Source organism: Drosophila miranda (genome assembly GCF_003369915.1).
Source record: "Drosophila miranda strain MSH22 chromosome Y unlocalized genomic scaffold, D.miranda_PacBio2.1 Contig_Y1_pilon, whole genome shotgun sequence".
NCBI classification, from domain to species: Eukaryota; Metazoa; Arthropoda; class Insecta; order Diptera; family Drosophilidae; genus Drosophila; species Drosophila miranda.
In genome coordinates this window covers 17,631,463-17,652,692 of record NW_022881603.1, presented here as the reverse complement: position 1 = coordinate 17,652,692, position 21,230 = coordinate 17,631,463, and the positions used below count along the sequence as shown (strand labels likewise).

The window sequence follows — 21,230 nt, the reverse complement described above, 5'->3', positions numbered from 1 at the left end:
ACGCACTGCATTGACTCAGTTTGAGAGTGAAAATAAAAAAGAACAGTTGGCAAATACTGTATTTATAGAAAATGCAATATGCATGGAATCCGAATGAAATACGGAAACTCATTTGTAAAAAGCTACAATGCCTTGACCGGCTCCACCACCTCTTTTGTTGTCACTTACAGCAGCCGCAAGCGAACAAATTGGTTAACCTCCTTGTATTTTTTTTCTTTCCTTTTTTTGGTAGTACGAGTCCATATTTATGATTCGTAAATATGAATGTGGGATTTTTGTCGAGCCATTACCAATTGGACGGCCATTTACTGCAGGCAAAGGCAGAGAGGAAGCAGAATTGTGGTCTTTTTTTCTAGTTTGAATTGCTTGTTGATTATTTGCTTGCCACATTTTAATTAACTGGATTTCGTTTCGCAGAACGAATGTGTAACAGTAAGCTTTTGGCAGCGAGCACTTCTCTGAAATATTCTATCTATGCTCCAAGGGGATTTCATTTCCACTCGGTCGAATGCGAAATGTGGAAAAACTATTTTCGTCGACCCAAGAAAACTCATGAAAGTGTCAGTGAACTTTGGCGCAGACAAATCCGGCCGAGAGGACGCAGACGGCCAAGACCCAGACCACACAGGGTGTGGGTGTAGCTGTGGGTATGAGGATCATGTGACATTTTCAGAGCTGGGCCAACAAATGGGTTCAGCCTGGGCATGGGCCTACAGCAAAACTTTTTGGCCTTCGCCATCCATAAATTTCCAGATCGCAACTTTGCTCTTCGGATTGCTTCGAGTTTATTGTACGTACTTTGGCCCCAGCAAATAAGAGTATTTGAAGCCTTTGGCACGTACCTCTTTTATCCGAAAGTTGGCCCATTGAAGAGGCCTGGACTGGCACCAGCTGTTCATTTCTGTTAGGCCGTTGCCAAGTGGATTAGCGCAAATATTTTAAATTTCTGTTGGTCGGTCCACAGACAAGAGTGCTGAGAGGCTTTACTTTGCGGCTTAATTAAACTCAATTAAAATCGTGTTGACACTTTTGTTATTCTGTATTCTGTAGTTGTTTTTGTTGGGGCGAAAGCAAATTAAAACTTCAAACTTGATAAATGCCGAGTGCGAACAAAACTTCTGCTCCATTATGGATTGTTTTACCTGAAGATTAGTTGGGAATCTCGATTGCAATTACTCCAACGAATTTCATTGCCGGAGAGTGGTCCAACCACAGGAAATTTAATTGCTTTCGAGTGGGTTTCAATTACGCAAATTGCATTAGACATCACCACGCACGGATTCCCAATGAATCCAAACATATAGTACTCTTAGCTGTATATTATTTATGAATCGGATCAAGCTATCGGCCTTGCCAGCTGTCCCTAGCCCAAGTTTTGCCCCAATCGGTGTAGGAATTCCCTCTTGCTGCATCGCAAAACATCACCAAATGTCAGAAAAGGGGTCCATTCTTTATCCTCCAAGGCTGCCGCACTTTGACCTGCCTGCTCTACTCAGGTGGAGGCTGGTGTGATTGATTTGATTGCTGTCACCGACTGGGATGACAATCCATCCAATTCAATGAGCTACTCACTTTCGCCTCGAGTTTGTCCTAGGTCTTCCAGCTGTCCTTTGAAGTCCTCGTCAGAGGTATCGCTCCCGGGCGAAATGAAAGTCGTTTACATTTTTTATCAACTTTAAGTGGAAGATTATGTAGGGCACTTCGTGCTGGTTTTCGTACAACTTACCCCTGGGAACGTTTTCATAATTTTCTACCTCCAACATTGCCATTCATTTCCCATTAAATGTGCCGTGCCCCAGGACGGCTCCCAGGACCCCCAGGGCGGCGGAAGATGCATTTATCCATTACCGTTGACGTTGCTGTCGACTCTCCTCTCCGCTCGAATCGCCCGGTTAAAATGTAATTATCCTGCCTGGACTCGGCACTCCATGGCGTTGCATTCCACGTCTGAAATTCAGCCATGTCTTAATAGCCGGAAATCGAGTTGACTTGCCCTATGCCCTGGCCAAATGCATGTGGAATGAACTCGTTCGGAGAGTTATGGCTGTGAATTCAAGTTAATTGAATATCTATAGACGTGCATGGTGCCGAAGCAGAGGGGCCTCGCATAATTGTCGGCTCATTAAACGATAATGCAGGAAAATTGATGCCCGGCCTTTTTCCATTCCATTCCCCATTTTTGGGGGAAATTGAATTTCATAAACTTTCCGATGAAAAACAGGGTTGCGGGGGAGCCTCCCCAGGGAAGTTCCCAGCAGCAATTAGTGCGCTCTGTCTCGGGAGTGGCCGGCTTCGGAAGTGGCAGGAGCCCCGAGAAGCGGCAGGAACGTGGCCGAAGTCACCGACGTGTCGTGCCTTGCCGTGCGTCAGCTGGGGAAAATCGAAACCAAAAAGTTTGTTTATGCTTAGAATGCCTGCAGAATTGCAGGCAGGAGGTGGAGTGGGAGCTGGGAGCTGGGAGGCTTGGGGGCTTGGATGCTGGCAGGATGCGGCTCTCTCTGATGCCATTGACATCAGCTACACGGCCACGGCTGTTGTCAGGCTGTTGCAGGTAACGACAAGGCTCAAGATATTTTACTAATTAAATATCAATGTACTTTTCCTTCCATTTGCCTAATTTACCGCTGTCAACAGCAAGACAAACAATATTGTAGTCCAAAAGAGTGTACACACTGGCCGCCCAGGGCTGTCACGCTACGATATAATAAAAACAGCTGTGTCGTAAATGTGCGATTAAAAATTCAACGAAATATTTGTATCCCCGCGAAGCTTGGTACTTGGAGATCAAAAAGGTCTTCCATATCCCGATGTCTCCGAAGATAGGGCTTATCCGAAGTCCCTTCAAAATAGAAGAGCGTAATCCGCTTTTACATTAAATCGGATTTAAATATAAACTCTATAGCGGCAGATATTCAAATTTATTTTCTTGGAAATCCTCACAGAAATTTAAATGATTAAATTCCAAGTGCTCTTAAAGATGGGAAACCGAACCAAACTGTCGTCTAGGGCCTGAAATTGTCCAACTCCTGATGGCACTTCAGGTGACGGCGTAAACACCAAGCTCCGCCTGAGGGGGGCCAGGAGGGCCCATGGAGTGGGGCCATAAAACAATTTTGTTGTAAATTTACGATACCCCCGGCCCTGTATGACAGAAGGTACATAAATACTCGAACACATAAAGGCACGGGGCAGGAGGCAGTCGACATTTTCTTTCCACCAAGAAATTAGCAAAGGATGGAGGGTAGGAAACGAAACGAGCTCCATGGCTCCACCATTCTTTTGAAGGAATAAATTAATTTATTGAATGAACAGATTGCATTTTAAATTTATTATACTTCCATAGTATTGATTTTGGGGCACATGAATTTCTCTTTACATGATAGAAAATTTAGGTGTTGGAGATTGACGTAAGGCTAATCCCGGTTTTTCACACTGGGCTTAACTTTGTATTATAATTGGACATCCCATCGTATTTATGTATATATTAAGCCTATGTTTTGTGTTTGTATGGGGGTTTCTTTCATTGTCCTCCTCACAGCACAAGTGTCTTTTAATCAAATTACAATTGGGGTTAATTTAATAAACTCTCACTTTCTACCTTTCACAGGATCTGTTCTATCTTTCATGTGTGTCCTGTGGCTGTTTTAACTGTGGCTGGCGCTGTGCCACTTGCAAATAATTCACTTTCTTTTGCCTCTTGTAAAGAGAGTGCGGTGGGTGTGATTATGGGTTACGTGTTCGCGTGTCTGTATGCTACGGGTGTGGATGAACATTATTGGATTGCATTGAAAGAACTGGTAGCTTAGAAATAATGTATCGGCACTGGTGTTACGTTGCCTAAACGTAACGCCCAAGAGAACTAGTCCTCTGATCTACTATAATTGTTGAATACACGTTGCTTAATCAGACGCACCAACTGTGCAAATTTTGTAAATTTTTTTTTGGGTCATATTTCTTTAAACTTTTTTTTCTTGAGTTTTGCCATTTTTAAAGTCTATCAAACAAAATTTAGAACTGAACTGCGTAAAAGAAACAATTTAGAAGAACTGAAAAAGCCGAAATGGAAACGAGGAGAAAAACGATGTTTCTTTTTTTGAACACCAAACGCTGGCACGGCCCTGTTCGATGCGATTCGGCTATGATTGGTTCCGCTTCAGCTTGAGATCGGTCTGATTTGGCCAACTGAATTGGGGAAGCAGGAAAGCGCTCCCGATTTGCAATAACAACTAGTAATACACCCATATATACGGCATGATATATATGTAGGCAATGGTAAACGAAAGACAACTAGTATTCCCTGGGGGTTGGTGGTGTGGTTGTGTTGCGCCCATGTCGAGCAATCGGAACCCAGATAGGACTGGGCTGAGTTCCTTCGCTGAGGTGTGTGTGTGTGGTGTGGTGCTGGTTTTTGTACGAACATATTTGCTTTCTAACTTATTTCCCAAATTGATTTTGATATTCCTAAATTCCGGGATCCTAACTGAATCCCTCTCTCCACGTCAAGGTCCCTCAAGTGTGCTGCTGTAGGTGTCTATGTATGCGTTCCAGGTGAAATGTGTTGACATGTGTGAGTGTGTGCGTGTGGGATGGGCTACCACTGCGCCGTTTCTATCTCCGGACTACGAACGCCGCTCAGTAGACAATGAGCAGGTTGTTCTCATTGAAGCCGGCGGAGTGTCCGGCGTTGCGTACAATGAAACAGGATCCATCGAAGTGCATGCGCTTCTCATTGCGACTACAAAGGACAGAACAGAACGGAAGTTAGCAGAGCAGGATGACGGGCGAGGGGGAGGGGGAGGGGGAGGTTGAGAGCATCGGTTTGACACTCACCGAACAAACAGATGCGAGGTCTTGCCCAGAGAGGCAGTGCAGTGGATGCCAGGTGTGGTCAAAGTGGCCGATCCATTGCCGGGACTGGTGCGAATCAAGCACTTGTTGTCCACACGAGTGACCTTCACCAGGCCATCGGCTGCCTGGGTGATGCGAAATCCGTTTGTCATAGATCTCAGTGCCATCCTCGGTACAGGTGTAAGCTGAATTGGCAATCACGTCATGGGCTTCAGCCATATAAGAGGGACCATGGCGCGAGTCGCTGCGAGAAGTTCGGGAATTAAATCTAAATTAGCCAAATAAGAAGCGATGCAATTGGCCGGGGGGACTCACTCATAGAACACTGCCAGGGTGTAGTCCTTGGTCAGATCGGTGAAAGTGTCGGTTGTGGTGCGCGTCCGGGCTGTGTCCACCAGGTAGATGAGAGCGCACGCCTCGCTTAAGATAATTCAAAGGATTCAAATATGCCACGTTGGGGTAAGGGCCATTCCCACTCACACAAAGTTATTGCCCTTCATGCCGTCGTAGGTGACTATTTCGACTTTAGCGCCGCTCTGCAAGATGCCTCCATTGGGGTGGATCAAAGCCGAGTTGCTGCAGCTGCGTGATAGAGCAACTGCCACCATGCTGCGCTGATTGAGCACGCGCACCGCCTTGTCCAGAGTCATGTCAATGCTGCCCCATGCAAAGAAAGGTATTAACATTAGGGGTCGGTCTTAAAGAAGAGCCAAGGGGCTGGGGGCGTCCACACTCACCGCACGCCATCGCGGAGGCGCAACTGGATGGTGCCGTTCGTCTTGGCAATGGGTCCAGAGCCGGGACATGCCGGCGGTGTGTGGTTCTCGAGCTCGAAGTTGCGTGTGCTGCTCACGCGTGCCAAGGCGTATGGTGGAAGGGGCATTGGAGACGGCAACTGTGGGGAATTCTGAGATTGAGCATAGAATCGGCTAGATTTACAGATATGCTGGAGCCCCTTACCAGGCAGTAGTTCTGCTCGTTGTCGAAGCCATAGGTGGGCGTGCCATTGTAGCGCCCTGTGAGTGCCTTGCCGTTGTGCGCCATTTTGCCAGCGTCTATTTCCTGCATATTCCCTGGCCCGTACTGGGGAGGGTTGGAAATGTGTATGCCCGGCAGTTGGACGTATGGACGGGCCGACTGACTGCCGACGGGGTAATTGGCGCACTCCTTGGAAATGCCGCTGGTGATGGTGTTGGTGCCAACGGTGGCGCTGCTAGCGAGACTGGAGCTGCTGCCGCGATCCATGTGGCCCACGGAGTCCGTGCCGGAGGACAGCGAGATGTTGCTCATGCGTTGGGACAGCTGCCCCCCAGTCATGCCGACACGCAAGCTTGCTTGCTAAGGGAGGGGGGATGAGAAGGCGAGAGGTAGTAGCGGAAGTTAGATCCGGAAGGAAATGAAGAGGTGAGGAAGTGAAAGTGCCAGAAAATAATTGAATACCGGCAGGAGAGAAAACGACAGATACGAGAGAAAGTGTCAGCTGCTAACATTCTGTCGACATTCTGTTAACGCATGCATATACATACATGCATACATATATGTATTTACATACGTGTGTGCGTTTTTCCCAATTTGCATTTGATTTTTATAGAAATTAACCAAACTATTTTGAATAGTATTAGAAGAGAAGAGAAGAGGGGGGGAATACAGAAGGAAAATTCGAATATTAAAGTCGGAAAGTAAGAGAGCAATGGTGGAAAAGAGCGAGACGGAAAATAAGAAGGTCTGAAATAACAGGAGAGGGCAATGAGGTGATGTGGCAATGCTGCTGTTGCCGAGCTGTTAAGACTGCGGCGGCTGTTAACTCGCTGTTGATACCCTGCTAGCGCGATGATGCGGCAGTTTTGTAAAACAAAATGTCTGAAAATTGAAGAAACTTTAACGTTATTGCTTGGAATTTCACTTACCGGCGATGGGTTGTTGGTGTAGACGGAGCGCTGGCGCACCCCGTTGGGCGGCTTGGTGGGCGAGCGCAAGATGTTGTTGATTTTGTCGTTCATCTGAGCACGCGACAAGAAGTCCTCGGCATTGAAGATCCCCACACGGGTGCCCTTCGGGCTGCTTACTTGCGAGACCGGCTCCTGCTGGGAAGTCTCGCAGTCCGATGACTGGCACTGCGCCTCCTTGGTGCTGACCTTGGGCTCAACGGACTTCGGCTCGGTGACCATTTTGATTTGGCAACTTTTTTCTTCTCGCTCTTTCTTTTCGTCAAGTGAGTTCACAAAACCGGCGTTTTTCACTTTAAATATGTGTGAACTTACTTGAAAACACGCGCGTGCTAAATACAGTTTTGTTCGACACTTCTCACTACGACTCTGAGAGGAATTTTAATTTTTATATTTAATTTTCCACTTTACATGAGCTCCGCTCGCTGGCACAATTTTCGAAAGGATGACTGTTCGGATTTTCACACTGAAAGTCGTCGCCTGCTCAAACCGGAATTCAAAGTGAAAAGCAGAGCTGTCTCCCGATTATAGTCGGAGCGATATTCAGTGCTGCATTTCAATGTTGTATGGATGTAGATCAGATACTAATTACTGTACATTTTCGTATTATTAATGGTACTCCGTGGCTTGAGTCTTGAGCTTCACAAAAAAATGGTTTACCAAATTACCAAATGGTTAAATGGTAAAATGTTTAATTCGTACACTGCTCATTTTCACCTTGTTCGATCCTTTCGGATTCCTGTAAAGAAAATTTACCAAATACAATTCGTTCACAGACTTGCATTAAGGCGCCGCACTGACGCTGATCTATCCACAAGCCTGGAAAAAAGTATTGACCCGTCATCGTTTTGGCCCAAAGTAACTTCATTCTGGTCATGGCTATTTGTGGAATACTTCTGGCAGTCTTAATTTAATTTGGATCTCTTCCATAAACTGCGTGCACTGCAACTCTCTCTTCCCAAACTCCTCTCAAATCTGATTTCCTATAGATTATTAATTGGTACTTTGTATCGTTGCCCAACTAGAAATGGATTTAAGTCAGCTTGAATGCATTTCCGTCGGCCTAATCCTATTTCACGCTTTTAGAGTCGGACAAATGAGGGTTGCCAGCATCAAAGTCAAGCAAAATCGAATTAAGGAATAGGCGCCGCTTCCAACAGCATCAAGCAGAAGCTTTAAAGCATATTAGAAAATTGAAAAGTCAGCCAAAAGAGTTGCACTTGGCCATGTAAAAGTACTGTGCTGTGTGCTCGATGGTGGCATAAAACTGAAAGTTTCAATTTTCTGAAGTGCTCGCCTTGGCTCGAGAAGGTTGCGAAATGCCAAGTGTCAGTGCCAAAGGAGGCGGCTAAGCACGGAGGAGCCTCATCTTGGTGGGTTACTGCTGATGCAGTGTATCGCATATCTGCTTCGTCAGTTGGAATTTCTGGCATCATCTTTAGGTGAGGGTACACACTTGTATCCTGGAATTTGCATGCAAAATATAATAGTGCTAGGTTCCCATTTATGTATGTACAAGCTAAGCTCTCTATAGCGGACACATGGTTCCAGTAATTCAATTCGTACTATCCATATAGTGTAAGTAGCGAATGTGTACAGCTTTTGTTAGATGTTTGGTTCTACCCAAATTGTCGGATATGTGCGGATAATGCTGGGGGGCTGTTGACAAATTAGCCAAAATTTAGAATTTGGCAGGCCCTGAAGGACGCCCGTCCGCGCTTGTGGCAATGAAAATTAGCTGAGACATCGCACGTCTGGTGTGTGGGGGAGTGTTATTGTTTTGCCACCTTGTAGTCTGGATCGTAGAGAACTATTGTCGAACGGTTCAGTTCAGTAGGCAACCCTGCACTTCTTGCGAATCGATTGACAACTTTATCCCCTCGCCTGCTCACATGATTGATGCTGGCTTTCACTTTTTCGGCTGGAGCGCATTGACTTCCCCTGCATTTGGCCATCGCTGCCCACGCAGCATGGCACAGCGAATATTCGCCTAAAAATTCTATCTCATTTTGCTTGTGACATATTTGAAATTTATTTTCGGTGCTGATGATGCCACCCCGATGCTGTTGCTGTTGCAGCTGCATCTGCACCACCGCCCACGCACTGCATTGACTCAGTTTGAGAGTGAAAATAAAAAAGAACAGTTGGCAAATACTGTATTTATAGAAAATGCAATATGCATGGAATCCGAATGAAATACGGAAGCTCATTTGTAACGAGGGGGAACGTTGTGAGTTGCTGCGGACACAAACTCTACAGTTATACCCGATACTAAGTCAGTATGGCTCTCCTCCGGCAGACGCCGCTATTATTAAACGACACGACAAGGAGTGCGTGCGAGAGAGACAGAAAATCAGTCTGAGCGTGACGTCGGGTGCTGCGTAGCCAGTGCAAATTGATTTCTTCCTTTTGGCTATAAAAATGATCTGATCTGATCCAGATTCAGCAATCTGATATATATGATCATTATCTATGATTCTGCGTTTTTAGTTTTCTCGTATCCTCAATATTGTGGATGCAACAGATTTTCGTCCTTTGTGGGGGCGGAAGGGGGTGGGGCGAAATTTTGAGATATACGTTTTAAAGTGAGATCTAACAGGAGTGCGGATACCAAATTTGGTTACTCTAGCCTTAATAGTCTCTGAGATTTGTGCATATCCCCAGATTTTCATCCTTTGCGGGGCGGAAGGGGGTGTGGCGAAATTTTGAAACAAACTCGTCTCGGTCCGATATATTAGAAGTGTGGATACCAAATTTGGTTGCTCTAGTTTTTGTAGTCTCTGAGATCTAGGCGCTAATGTTTTACTCTAAGCAAAGCCGCCTATGCTACGTGTGTGTTAGAGAGAGACAGGGCGAAAAAAATGAAATTGTTTTCTTGATGCTGGCTATATTAACTATACGATCTGGTTCAGATTTTGCACTCTAGAAGATATAGTCATCTTCTACGATTCTGCGTTTTTAGTTTTCTCGTATCGTCGAAATTGTGGATGCCACAGATTTTCGCCTTTTGTGGGGGCGGAAGTGGGCGGGGCAAAGTTTTGAAATATTCTTGTAGCAGTGACATATCACAGAAGTCTGGATCCAAAACATCGGTGCTCTCGCTTTTATAGTCTTTGAGCACTAGGCGCTGAAGGGACGGACAGACGGACAGACGGACGGACGGACAGACGGACAGACGGACAGACAGACATGGCTCAATCGACTCGGCTATTGATGCTGATCAAGAATATATATACTTTATGGGGGCGGAAACGATTCCTTTTGGACGTTACACACATCCACTTTTACCACAAATCTAATTAACCCCAATACTCATTTTGAGTATCGGGTATAAAAAGCTACAATGCCTTGACCGGCTCCACCACCTCTTTTGTTGTCACTTACAGCAGCCGCAAGCGAACAAATTGGTTAACCTCCTTTTATTTTTTTCCTTTCCTTTTTTTGGTAGTACGAGTCCATATTTATGGTTCGTAAATATGAATGTGGGATTTTTGTCGAGCCATTACCAATTGGACGGCCATTTACGGCAGGCAAAGGCAGAGAGGAAGCAGAATTGTGGTCTTTTTCTAGTTTGAATTGCTTGTTGATTATTTGCTTGCCACATTTTAATTAACTGGATTTCGTTTCGCAGAACGAATGTGTAACAGTTAGCTTTTGGCAGCGAGCACTGCTCTGAAATATTCTATCTATGCTCCAAGGGGATTTCATTTCCACTCGGTCGAATGCGAAATGTGGAAAAACTATTTTCGTCGACCCAAGAAAACTCATGAAAGTGTCAGTGAATTTGGCGCAGACAAATCCGGCCGAGACGGGATGCACTGGCTGCACAGCTGAAGAGTGTTGCAATCGTTGACGTCATAGCAGTTGGAACAGAGGCGTCATCAGGCGGCAGAAGTAGAAGAGGCACGCAGCCAGATTGATGGGGAACTTGTGGCATAATTGAAATGGTTTTAAAAATCCATTCTTAATGAGTTTCGCCTTCGCTATTAAATCCTTTTCCATTTGCATTAAAAACAATTAGCGCCCGCGACGCCACTTTCCTTTGTCGACAGCGGGAGAGGGAGCGGGGGAGACTTGCCTCCCGTTTGGGAGGGGGAAAATTAATTGATTGTCAAGATGAAGCAGCGGCAACAAACAAATGTGTCTGGTCATTCAGCAGGCGATATTTGTTGCCACACACTCGCACAAGCATGTCACAGCTTGTCGTATGAGGCGACTTAGAAGACACGGGGATGTTCTGCTCCCTCTAAAGAGCACTAAAGCAACTCGTAACCGCCGGCACATGCCAGGTATCCCCCGGATAGGTCTAACACACTTGTGAAGCACCTAGCTAATACGAGAAGGCGACTAAGACGGAGACCAGTAAAGTCTTAGGATAGGAACTGGACCCCCCTTTTTTGGATTGATGACCCCAGGGCTGACGGAAGCCAGCATTCTAGCACTTTAGTACGCGGAATGAAACCCCGCCGAAATGGCTGCTAGGTTAATGCTGCTTCTGCCCCCGTCCCGTGAAAAATTGGCAAATCTCTAAGCACGCTCCTTGTTCCGTAGCCATTAAATTGGACGTACAGGCTCAGTTGAGTCACTCCTGACTCGCGCGGATCCGGCTCTGAACTCCCGACCCCAAAAGGGCGGGAGTCAACCCTCGCATGGCCTCCCTGCTTGCATAGACAACCATGGGATCATAACGCGACTGTACAATAGACAAGGACAACGGCTTACGAGTTGGGACCCTACAAAATGAGTAAAAGTATCACACCCATAACGACGAACGACTCAGAAGGCTTCAATAAAAGCAAAAAAATGGCGAGAACGCCAACTGGTGAGCGGACCGACGCCCCGCTGCCGGCCCTCCCTGGCCCGGAGCAGCACCAAAAAGCTCAGGCCAGCACAGCGCTGCGCGATCTAGGACGAGAGATCACGCAGCTAGTGGAGATGCTCGAGGATGGCAAGAGGCGATCCATACACCAACCCATGCGGGACTCGATCGAGAGCATAAGGGTGCTGTATGAGCTGGTTGCTATCCAGCAGCACGACGAAGGAGCTAAGGCGGTGATCAGGATCCACCAGTCCTCTCAGACGTCACCGATTTTCAGACCTCTCCCGGAGCCTAAGAGGAAACAGGCGGCAGGTGCACCAACACCCCGGACAAAGAGGACCAAGGCAGCGGTCGATGTCCAGACCACACCAGGAGTAGCAGTTGAAAAGGACGCCCACGCTGAAAGGGAGAGAAAGGAGCCGGAGGAGACCCCATTTCTGACGGTGACCAACCGGCGCAGAAGGAAGAGGCCGCAAAAGCCGACTGGAGTGCTCGCGGACAAGACGCGACCAGACGCCATCGTCATTGCCACCAAAGGTGAAAAGTCCTATGCAGAGATACTGCGCAAGGTTAGGACGGACGAAACCCTGCGTGGACTCGGTGATGCGGTCGCCAGGATCAGGAGGACCCAAAAAGGAGAGCTACTCCTACAGCTCAACAAGTCGGGAGAGGAGACGGAGACGTTTAAAAGCCTGGTAGCCAATACGCTGAAGGAGCACGCAGAAGTCCGTAGCCTGTCGCACCGGGTGACCGTAGAGTGCAAGGACCTGGACGAAATAACCACCACAGAGGATATATGCGAGGCTCTGAGAAGCCAGGTGGAATTGGCGGAGCTGTCTGCGGATGACATCCAGCTGAGAAAGGCATACGGCGGAACCCAGACGGCCACAATCAGGCTGCCAGCGGAGAGCGCTCAAAAGGCTCTGAAAATAGGAGTCCTAAAAGTAGGCTGGGTAAGATGCAGACTGCGTGAGCGAATCAGCGTCACCAAATGCTTCAGATGTCTCGAGTTTGGGCATATGGCACGACAGGGCAGTAGCAAAGTAGATAGGTCCAAGCTGTGTAGAAGATGTGGAAAGGAGAACCACCTGGCAAAGGACTGAACCCTGGAACCACAGTGCATGCTCTGCAAGGGAACGAGCGCAGACTGGAAGCACGTCGCCGGCAGCGGTAGATGCCCCCAGTTTAGGAACGCCCTGACTAAAAGATCAGCATGAGGTGTACTCAGCTGAACTTAAACCATTGCGAAGCTGCTCAGTCTCTCCCGAGACAAGCAGTCAGGGAGAGGAAGACCGAAGTCGTGCTCATCTGCGAGCCATTCAGGGAGATACCAGGAAGCGGTTGGACCAGCAGCAGTTGCGGCAAGGCGGCCATTTGGGCCGTACAAATCCACCCCCAGGAGATATGCGCAGCCAACGAAGGATTTGTTAGAGCGAGGCTTAGAGAGGTAACCTCTTATAGCTGCTATGCCCCGCCGAGCTGGGACCTAGAGCGCTTCCAAAGTATGCTAGCGCATATAGCGGAAGACGCGCGCGGAAGAGCCCCCGTAATAATAGCGGGAGACTTTAATGCGTGGTCCGTAGAGTGGGGCAGTAAGGAAACCAACGCCAGAGGCACGTGTCTGCTCGAGGAATTTGCGTCCTTGGACGTAATACTCGCAAACGATGGCAGGAAGCTAACCTACTTCAAGGCGGGTCGAGGGTCCATGACGGTGCTACCAGAGAGCACGAGGTCGGCCTGAGTTCGAAACCAGGGGAGAGGAACTCCGATCAGCGAAAAGAGCCCTTAAACGTGCCATAAAGGAGAGCAAGTCAGCCTGCTTCAGGCAGATATGCGAGGAGGCGGACGTCAACCCTTGGGGGACGGCATATAAGGTCGTCACCAAGAGGATAAGGAGCCAGTCAACACCGGAAGTGACCTGCCCGATCCTGCCTCGTAGCATCGGGGGGGACCTATTCCCACAGCACCCGTACAGGGAGGAGAGCGTCTCGAGCCAAGACTCCGAGCTGTGGCAACAGATTTCTGTTGAGGAGGTGACAGCGGCTACCAGGAGAATTGGGGATAAAATGGCACCAGGACCGGACGGTATCCCAAACAAGGCATTGAAGAAGCTTGGAGCAACCACCAGACCAGAAGTTATTGTTGACACGTTCAACAAATGCCTACGGGAAGGAGTGTTTCCAGAGCAGTGGAAAGTGCAGCGGCTAATACTTCTACCCAAAGGAAATAAGTCCCCGGAGGAACCATCAGGATACCGCCCAATATGTTTGCTGGATACGGTCGGCAAACCCCTGGAGAGAATCGTCTACAACCGACTGCAAGCTGTGATCCAGGAGAAGGAGGCCTTATCGGAGTCCCAGTACGGATTCCGGAAGGCCAAATCAACGGTCGACGCCATCAAGGCAGTCACCGACATTGCATCAAGAGCGATCGAGGGAATAAGATGGAGATTTGGCACAAAGGAGTACTGCGCGGTGGTGACCTTGGATATCCGTAACGCGTTTAACTCAGCGAACTGGTCTCGGATAAACGAGGCGCTCGGGAGAATTGGAGTTCCCACCTACCTGCTTCGGATAATAGCCAGCTACCTGTCGGGTAGGGTACTGAGGTACGAGACGGAGGAGGGACCAAAGCTCTACAGGGTGACAGCCGGAGTTCCACAGGGATCAGTCTTAGGACCTCTACTGTGGAACATAATGTACGACGACGTCCTGAGACTCCAGCTCCCGCAGGGATGCACGCTTGTCTGTTTCGCTGACGATCTCGCCCTGGTCGTGGTAGCCAAAGAGCTCCGAGATGTCGAGGCGACGGCCAACGAGGCAATCCGGATCGTATCCAACTGGATGGAAACCGCGGGATTGGACCTGGCTGGCCACAAAACGGAGGCTGTACTCATCACGAGTCGGAGAAGGTGGAGTACGCGACGTTTCGCGTGGGTAATGCGACTATTAAGTCGCAGGAGTCAATCCGGTACCTAGGCGTGATGCTGGATAACCGATTGAACTACCGGGCCCACATCGAGTACGCGAGTCAAAAAGCCTCCCGGATGTAGGCAGCACTCGCAAGGATGCTCCCCAATATTGGTGGACCCAAGGCAGGTCGTCGCATACTCCTTGCGAGAGTAGTGGCCTCGATCCTACTGTACGCTGCGCCGGTGTGGTCTTCAACCCTATCCGGCAACATGAGTCTAAGAAGAAAGATGTCAGTGCCATATCGGCTCTGCGCTCTTCGAGTAGTGTCTGGATGGTCCTCGCGGCCATGATACCGGTGGATATACTAGCGCTCGAGATGACGCATGTATATGAAGCGCGCGCAGGGATGCGAACTAATGCATCGCTAGAGACCATCCGTGCGTCGGAAAGGCGGGCGTCGATAGAAAAATGGCAGGCAAGATGGAACACGGCCACAAATGGACGGTGGACCCATAGACTAATCCCGGACATTGAGTCATGGATAGGGCAGAGAAGCGGAGAGATGAACTACCACCTCACCCAATTCCTGACGAGTCACGGAGGATACAGGAAGTATCTACATAGGTTCAAACACGAGGATACTCCCGAGTGTCCTGAGTGTTCGAATGAGAGCGAGGATCCGGAGCATGTGATCTACCACTGCACAAGAAACCGCTCAAGTGCAGAGTATTTCCCACGACCAGAGGAGCTAATGGCGTTCATGACGGAGTCCGACGAGAACTGGCAGCGCGTTAGCAACACCCTAATAGCCATCCAGAGCGATCTGAGAAGATGCGAAAGGGAGCGACGCGTAGAGGAGAGTGCCTAACGTAGGCAACCCATCCCCGCGAAGTAATACTTTGCGGTGATCCCGCGGGGAATGAGGTGTGCAGCTGTGCGTGGTGGTGAGTTTAGCTGGGAAGCCCCGAAGGGGTAGTCCAGTTCGTTGACTGGTACGGGCCGGTCGCGTCTCTTAGAGATTCTCACCCGCCGTGGCGTATCCATGGAAAAAAAAAAAGTGTACATGGAGCTGGCAGACAGTGTGTATTCTAGTGAGTGCGGTCGTGTTTTTAAATAGTTCCGTATAATTCAGTGGAAAACGTCGGAAGTTAGCCTGGAAAAGAGGCAAAAGAGTAGTTAGCGCGAGCCATAGTAGTGCTGCGCTACTTACCTGCGCGGAACGCAAGTCCGCAAGCAGAGAAGCGGCCACCTGGCCAATAGTACTGGCCGAAATCCCAGTGGGACGCCGTCGAGCCCTAGGCCGAAGGGGGGGAAGGAACAGCAGGTAAGTGCCTGTTTTCCTATTTTTCTTCGCTGTGATTCTTGGCGCCACTTGTTGGTTGCTGCCTTCTTTTTGTTTTTGGGAAAAATTGGCCAAGCACACCGCAAGTGGTGTTGGATAACGACGGAAGAACAGCTGACTGGAGGCACGGAGCTAAGTGCTGGAAAACGACAGCGTCTGGTCAATAGAGGGCGCGGCCACAGCGGGAACAAGCTGCGGCTTGCAGCACTCCGCTGACAAGCTCATTCGCCTGGGATGAGGAGAATCCCTTTCGCCGGAAAAATGCTCTGGCGCGATCGCCAAACCAGCCGGCGGAAGCAGTGGAGGAGCGCGCACGATCCTCTCCTCCAACGCTGCAGCGCCCCCAAGAGGAGCAAGCAGACCCGAAGGAGAGGGCCATGGCGCATTTGGCGAGCTTGGGCCAAAAGGCCAGAGAGTTGAGGAAGCTGATGGTGCTCCCAAAGAGGTCCATCACGAACCCAATGAGGGATCTGGTGGATGAGATCGAATATCTGCAGCGAGAGTTGGAATCGTGCTGGCAGGCGATCTCTGCGGAGCAGGCTGTAGCCAAGGTTACACAGCCGGCAGTGACGGAGAGGGCGGGAAAGAGGGCACGGCCAGAGCCCAGGAACACCACCCACCCGTCCCCGTCCCCGTCCCCAAGGCCGAAGAAGCCAAAACATGGACCCAAGAAGTCAAAAAAAATAAGCCGCAGGAAGGCCAAATGAGGGACGCCGTACCTCGCAAGGGACCGGAGGACGCCCCAAAGGATCGAGAGGTGGGGTGGGTGAAGGTCGTTGCTAGGCAAAGGCCAAAGCCAAAGCAGCAGCAACGACCAAGACCGCCACGCAGCGATGCAATAGTCATCGCCGCCACCAGCACTGTCTCATATGCAGACATTCTAAGGAAGGTCAAGATAGAGCCAAGTCTTAAAAAACTAGGGCAATCGGTGCAAGGGGTGCGACGCACAGCAAAAGGAGAGCTGTTGCTGATGCTGGAAAAATCGGCGGACCCGAGAACCCACGAGATGCAGGCAGCAGTCAAGGAAGCGCTAGGAAGCACGGTTGAAGTAAGGAGTCTTACCGAAACTGTCATCTTGGAGGTAAGGGACATAGACGAAGTGTCCACCCAAGAGGAAGTCCTAGCGGAACTCAAAGCGCAGGCAGGGGTGGAAATCTGCGAGGCCGCAGCCATCTCCATCAGACCAGCCTATAGGAGCACGCAGACCCTGACTCTGAAAGTTCCACCGGCTATAGCAAAGCCCCTCCTGGAGAAAGGAAGAATTCGCCTGGGGTGGGGGTATTGCAGAATACGACCCAAGTCAACTCCCCGACGATGCTACAAGTGCATGGAGTTTGGCCACATCGCGCCTAATTGTAAGAGCAGCCAAGACTTCACGAAGTGCTGCTACAATTGCGCAGGAGCCGACCACCAGGCCAAAGATTGCAAAGACGAACCAAGTTGCATTCTTTGCAAGCGCCACCGGGTGAAGGACCCGAAGCACCAAACGACGAGTTCGCGGTGCCCGCAGTACCAAAAGGCGATGCAGTAAATGAAGGATAGATGAAAATCATCCAACTAAACCTCAACCACTGCGAGATGGCACAGCAGCTGCTGGAGCAGACCATAAGGGAGCACCGTATTGATGTAGCAGTCATAAGCGAGCAATACCGGAATCGCAACTCGGGAGAGTGGATTGCTGACTCGAGCAAGAAGGCAGCGATATGGAGCTGTGCGAGTCCCACACAGCAACTACTGCAAACATACGTCGGAGACGGATTCGCCAGAGACCGGATAAATGGAGTGCACATATATAGCTGCTACCTGCCCCCGAGCCTCAGCCTACAGCAGGCGACGCAGGCACTGGAAAGGATTACTGAAGGTGCGCGGGAGAAACACCCTACGCTCATAGCCGGCGATTTCAACGCTTGGGCGACGGAGTGGGGATGCCCGAGAACGAACCCAAGGGGACAGGCGCTCTTAGAATGCTTTGCGACGTTGGATGCCGTACTGCTGAACACAGGCACACAGCAGACGTTCGGCAGAGCTGGAACGGGGGCTATAATAGACCTTACGTTCGTGAGCAGCAGCCTCAGCCGCAGGACAACGTGGGAAGTTAGTGGCTTATACACCGGGAGTGACCACCAAGCCCTCATATGTGAAATCCAGGAAGCGGGCGCACCTAACCCGTTCATTGGCAAGCAGATCGGTTATAAGACCGAAACGCTAGAGCCGGATATGGTCCGGGCCATGTTTGAGGACTACGAGACCAACGGTACGGCTATACATACGCTGGAAGCATGTGATGCCTCCATGCTAAGGAAAAGAAGAAGCCTGAACAGCCGCTGAGCAACGTATTGGTGGAACGCTGCAATAGGTAGCGCCAGGCAGGAGTGCCAGCGGAAAAGACGACTATACCAGCGTTCGAGAGGTTCCCCGGAATTCGAGAGGCTCCATGGAGAATATAAGGAAAGCAGACGCTGCTTGAAGAGGCAGATCAAGGATGCCAAGCGCAAATGCTTCGAAAAGCTCTGCGATGACGCAGATGCGAGCCCTTGGGGCTACGCATACAGGCTGGTAATGAAGAGACTGGGAGTGTTCAGTCCCCCGCCGCCAATGTGTGCAGATCTGCTGGTTAACATAGTAGAAATCCTATTTCCAGAGAAAGTGGCAGCCCAGAGGGTGATGGATAGAATACCGACACCTGATATAGAAGCCACCACGGGAGCAGAAGTCCTCGAAGCTCTACAACGGATCAAGAACGGCAAAGCACCAGGACCTGATGGGGTCCCAAATGCCGTTCTCCGCACGGCTATTGAGACCAATCCACAAATGTACGTGGATTTATTCAATGCGTGCATGTCCGAAGGGCCCTTCCCCAGACCATGGAAGCGACAGCGGCTAATCCTCTTAACCAAGGGGAACAAGCCGACCGAGGAGCCATCATCCTATAGACCACTCTGCATGCTCGACACAGTGGGTAAGATCCTCCACACCAGGCTGGAGAAGGCAGTAACGCGTCAGCTCTCACCGAGACAGCACGGGTTTCGCAAAGGCAGGTCCACGGTGGACGCAATCGGCGAGGTATGTGAGATAGCAAAGCGAGCTATCGATGGCACCCGATGGATGTACGGGACCAACGAGTATTGCATAGTGGCAACACTCGATGTCCAAAATGCATTCAACTCTGCCAATTGGGATCACATACTAGAAGAATTGAGAAACTTTCAAATACCGCCGTATCTGCAGAATATCATCGCGGACTACCTAAGAGACCGAGTGCTCATATATGAGACGGATAAAGGGACACGTGAGCACCAAATCACTGGAGGAGTTCCCCAAGGATCGGTCCTCGGCCCGCTGCTGTGGAACATCATGTATGATGGAATCCTCAAGATGGATATGCCAATGGGCGCTACGGTGATAGGCTTTGCCGACGACATAGCAATAGTCGTAGTGGCAAAACAGAAAGAAGCGGCGGAAGAAATCTGCAACGACGCGGTAGAGAGAGCCAGAACATGGCTATCAGGGAGGGATCTCTCATTAGCCACCCACAAAACGGAGGCGGTGCTCATAAGCAGCAGGAAAGTAGTGGAGACGGTCACGATCCGAGTAGGAGACTGCACTATTAGCTCCAGTCCAAGCCTGAAGTACCTGGGGGGCATGATTGACCACAGACTCAGCTTCAAGCATCACATGGCGTATGCAAGCAGCAAGGCAGGAAAGACGGCAGTGGCCCTATCCCGCATCATGGCCAACACCGGAGGCCCGAAACAGCCAAGGCGAAAGCTACTAGCGAGCGTAGTTGGCTCAACGCTAATGTACGCTGCACCAATATGGGTTGATGCAATGAAGCATAAAACATATGCCCGAGAATGCAACGCAGTGCAGAGGCTGTGTGCCCTGAGGGTGTGTTGCGCATTCAGAACGGTATCCCAAGACGCCGCACTTGTGGTCGCAGGAATGATTCCCATCCATCTGCTGGCAAGAGAAGCCGCAGGAATCAGGGCACAGCGAACCCTGGGGACTACGGACCAGGACACCAGAGGTGCCTTAAGGCAGCGCACAATCCTGCAATGGCAAGATTCGTGGGACAACAGCAGCAAAGGGCGATGGACCCATAGGCTAATCCCAGACCTGAAGAGTTGGCTGAACCGTAGCCATGGACAAGTGGAGTATCACCTGACACAACTGCTGACAGGACACGGTTGCTTTAAAGCCTACCTGCATAGGTTTAAGCACGAGGACGACCCCTTCTGCGTGGTCTGCGCAGGGGTCATCGAAGACGCAGAGCACTGCTTCTTCGAATGTCCAAGATTTCGGCAACAACGAGAGGATCTAAGCAACAAGCTTGGAAGAATGCCAGCGGTGACAAACCTGGCAGAATGCCTGCTGGAGTCGGAAGGAAACTGGGCCGCGATTAGATTCATGGCCGTATCTATGGCTACCAAACTGCGTCGCGAAGAAAGAGCACGCAATGCAAGGAGATAAAGGAGATTATTAAGAGAAGAGCCCTACGGGCATCTCCCCCCGGCGAAGTAATATCTCGCGACAGTACCGCCGGGATCCGGGATAGGTGTGGTTGGTTTTAGAGCGGCTAGAGTCCCTCACTTCGGCTTCGGCTGAGTCGGCATGAAGCTTTCCTATAGTCACACAACAAAAAACAAAAAAAAAAAAAAAAACAAAAAAAAAGTGTACATGGAGCTTCACACACAGCAGCTGATCGCGCCGCCAGACAGGTGATCGCGTAGAGTTGCCACACGGACGGTGCTGCCAGACAGCCCCGATCGACCCAGGGCTGCCAGAGTGTTGGAGAGAGCTGGAGTTGCGCGCCAACGGAGGGAGATTTTAATTTCGAAATTCAAATTCTAAAGTAAACAATAGGAATGGAGAAGGATGAAAAGCTCGCCTTCAGGAAGGGTAGCATGCTCGCCCGATCGCCGGCACCCGAGACATCTCCATCTCCAGCAGCAGCGGCGCAGAGTCGGGACCTTGACTCTAGGGAGACCCCCAAGAGGGTTCGGGACCCAGCCAGCCCGGGAAGTTCCCAGAGGCAAACGCCGCCCAAGAAGAGCAAGGCCCACCAGGAGGCTACCTGCCTTGAGAACCTCTCGGAGCTGGGAAAAATCCTTGATGAGGTTCAGACCAGGATGATGGACAAAAATACGCGCCACATCAACATGGCCACCAGAGCACTGTTCGTGCGCATGAAGGAGCTGCACTCGAACATCATCGAATCGAGCCAAGAGGCTGCAGCGGGTAGAAGCGCGCTGCAGGAAGGCTCCGACGCCCAAGGCCTGTGCACGAAATGCTCACAGAGCACGCGGAGCGCAGACAAGGAGCAGCAGACAACGACCGTCTGGAGGAAAGATGCCGCAGCGCAA

At 50.1% G+C, this 21,230-nt stretch overlaps 1 protein-coding gene across 2 annotated transcripts; it reads right to left on the bottom strand.

The window, feature by feature from the left end:
- Positions 1-4,696: 4,696 nt before the first annotated feature.
- LOC117190777 lies at positions 4,697-6,146 on the bottom strand. Of its 2 annotated transcripts, none has more exons than XM_033395840.1 (6): positions 5,809-6,146; positions 5,586-5,755; positions 5,329-5,505; positions 5,164-5,268; positions 4,831-5,092; positions 4,697-4,735 (listed from the first exon to the last, which is right to left on the bottom strand). In XM_033395840.1, exons 1-6 carry the CDS (start codon positions 6,136-6,138, stop codon positions 4,727-4,729), a joined length of 1,053 nt encoding a protein of 350 aa, XP_033251731.1. In that variant the 5' UTR covers positions 6,139-6,146; the 3' UTR covers positions 4,697-4,726. The 2 variants fall into 2 exon arrangements, with proteins under 2 accessions (XP_033251731.1, XP_033251732.1); XM_033395841.1 differs by having other exon boundaries at positions 5,586-5,743.
- Between the last annotated feature and the right edge of the window lie 15,084 nt (positions 6,147-21,230).

Excerpts from the sequence above, each read along its gene's own strand:
- LOC117190777 (XM_033395840.1), bottom strand. The coding sequence starts at position 6,138 with ATGAGCAACATCTCGCTGTCCTCCGGCACGGACTCCGTGGGCCACATG. Across the intron at positions 5,756-5,808 it reads ACGAGCAGAACTACTGCCTG|AATTCCCCACAGTTGCCGTC; the intron begins GTAAGGGGCTCC and ends GCTCAATCTCAG. Across the intron at positions 5,093-5,163 it reads ACCCTGGCAGTGTTCTATGA|CGACTCGCGCCATGGTCCCT; the intron begins GTGAGTCCCCCC and ends AACTTCTCGCAG.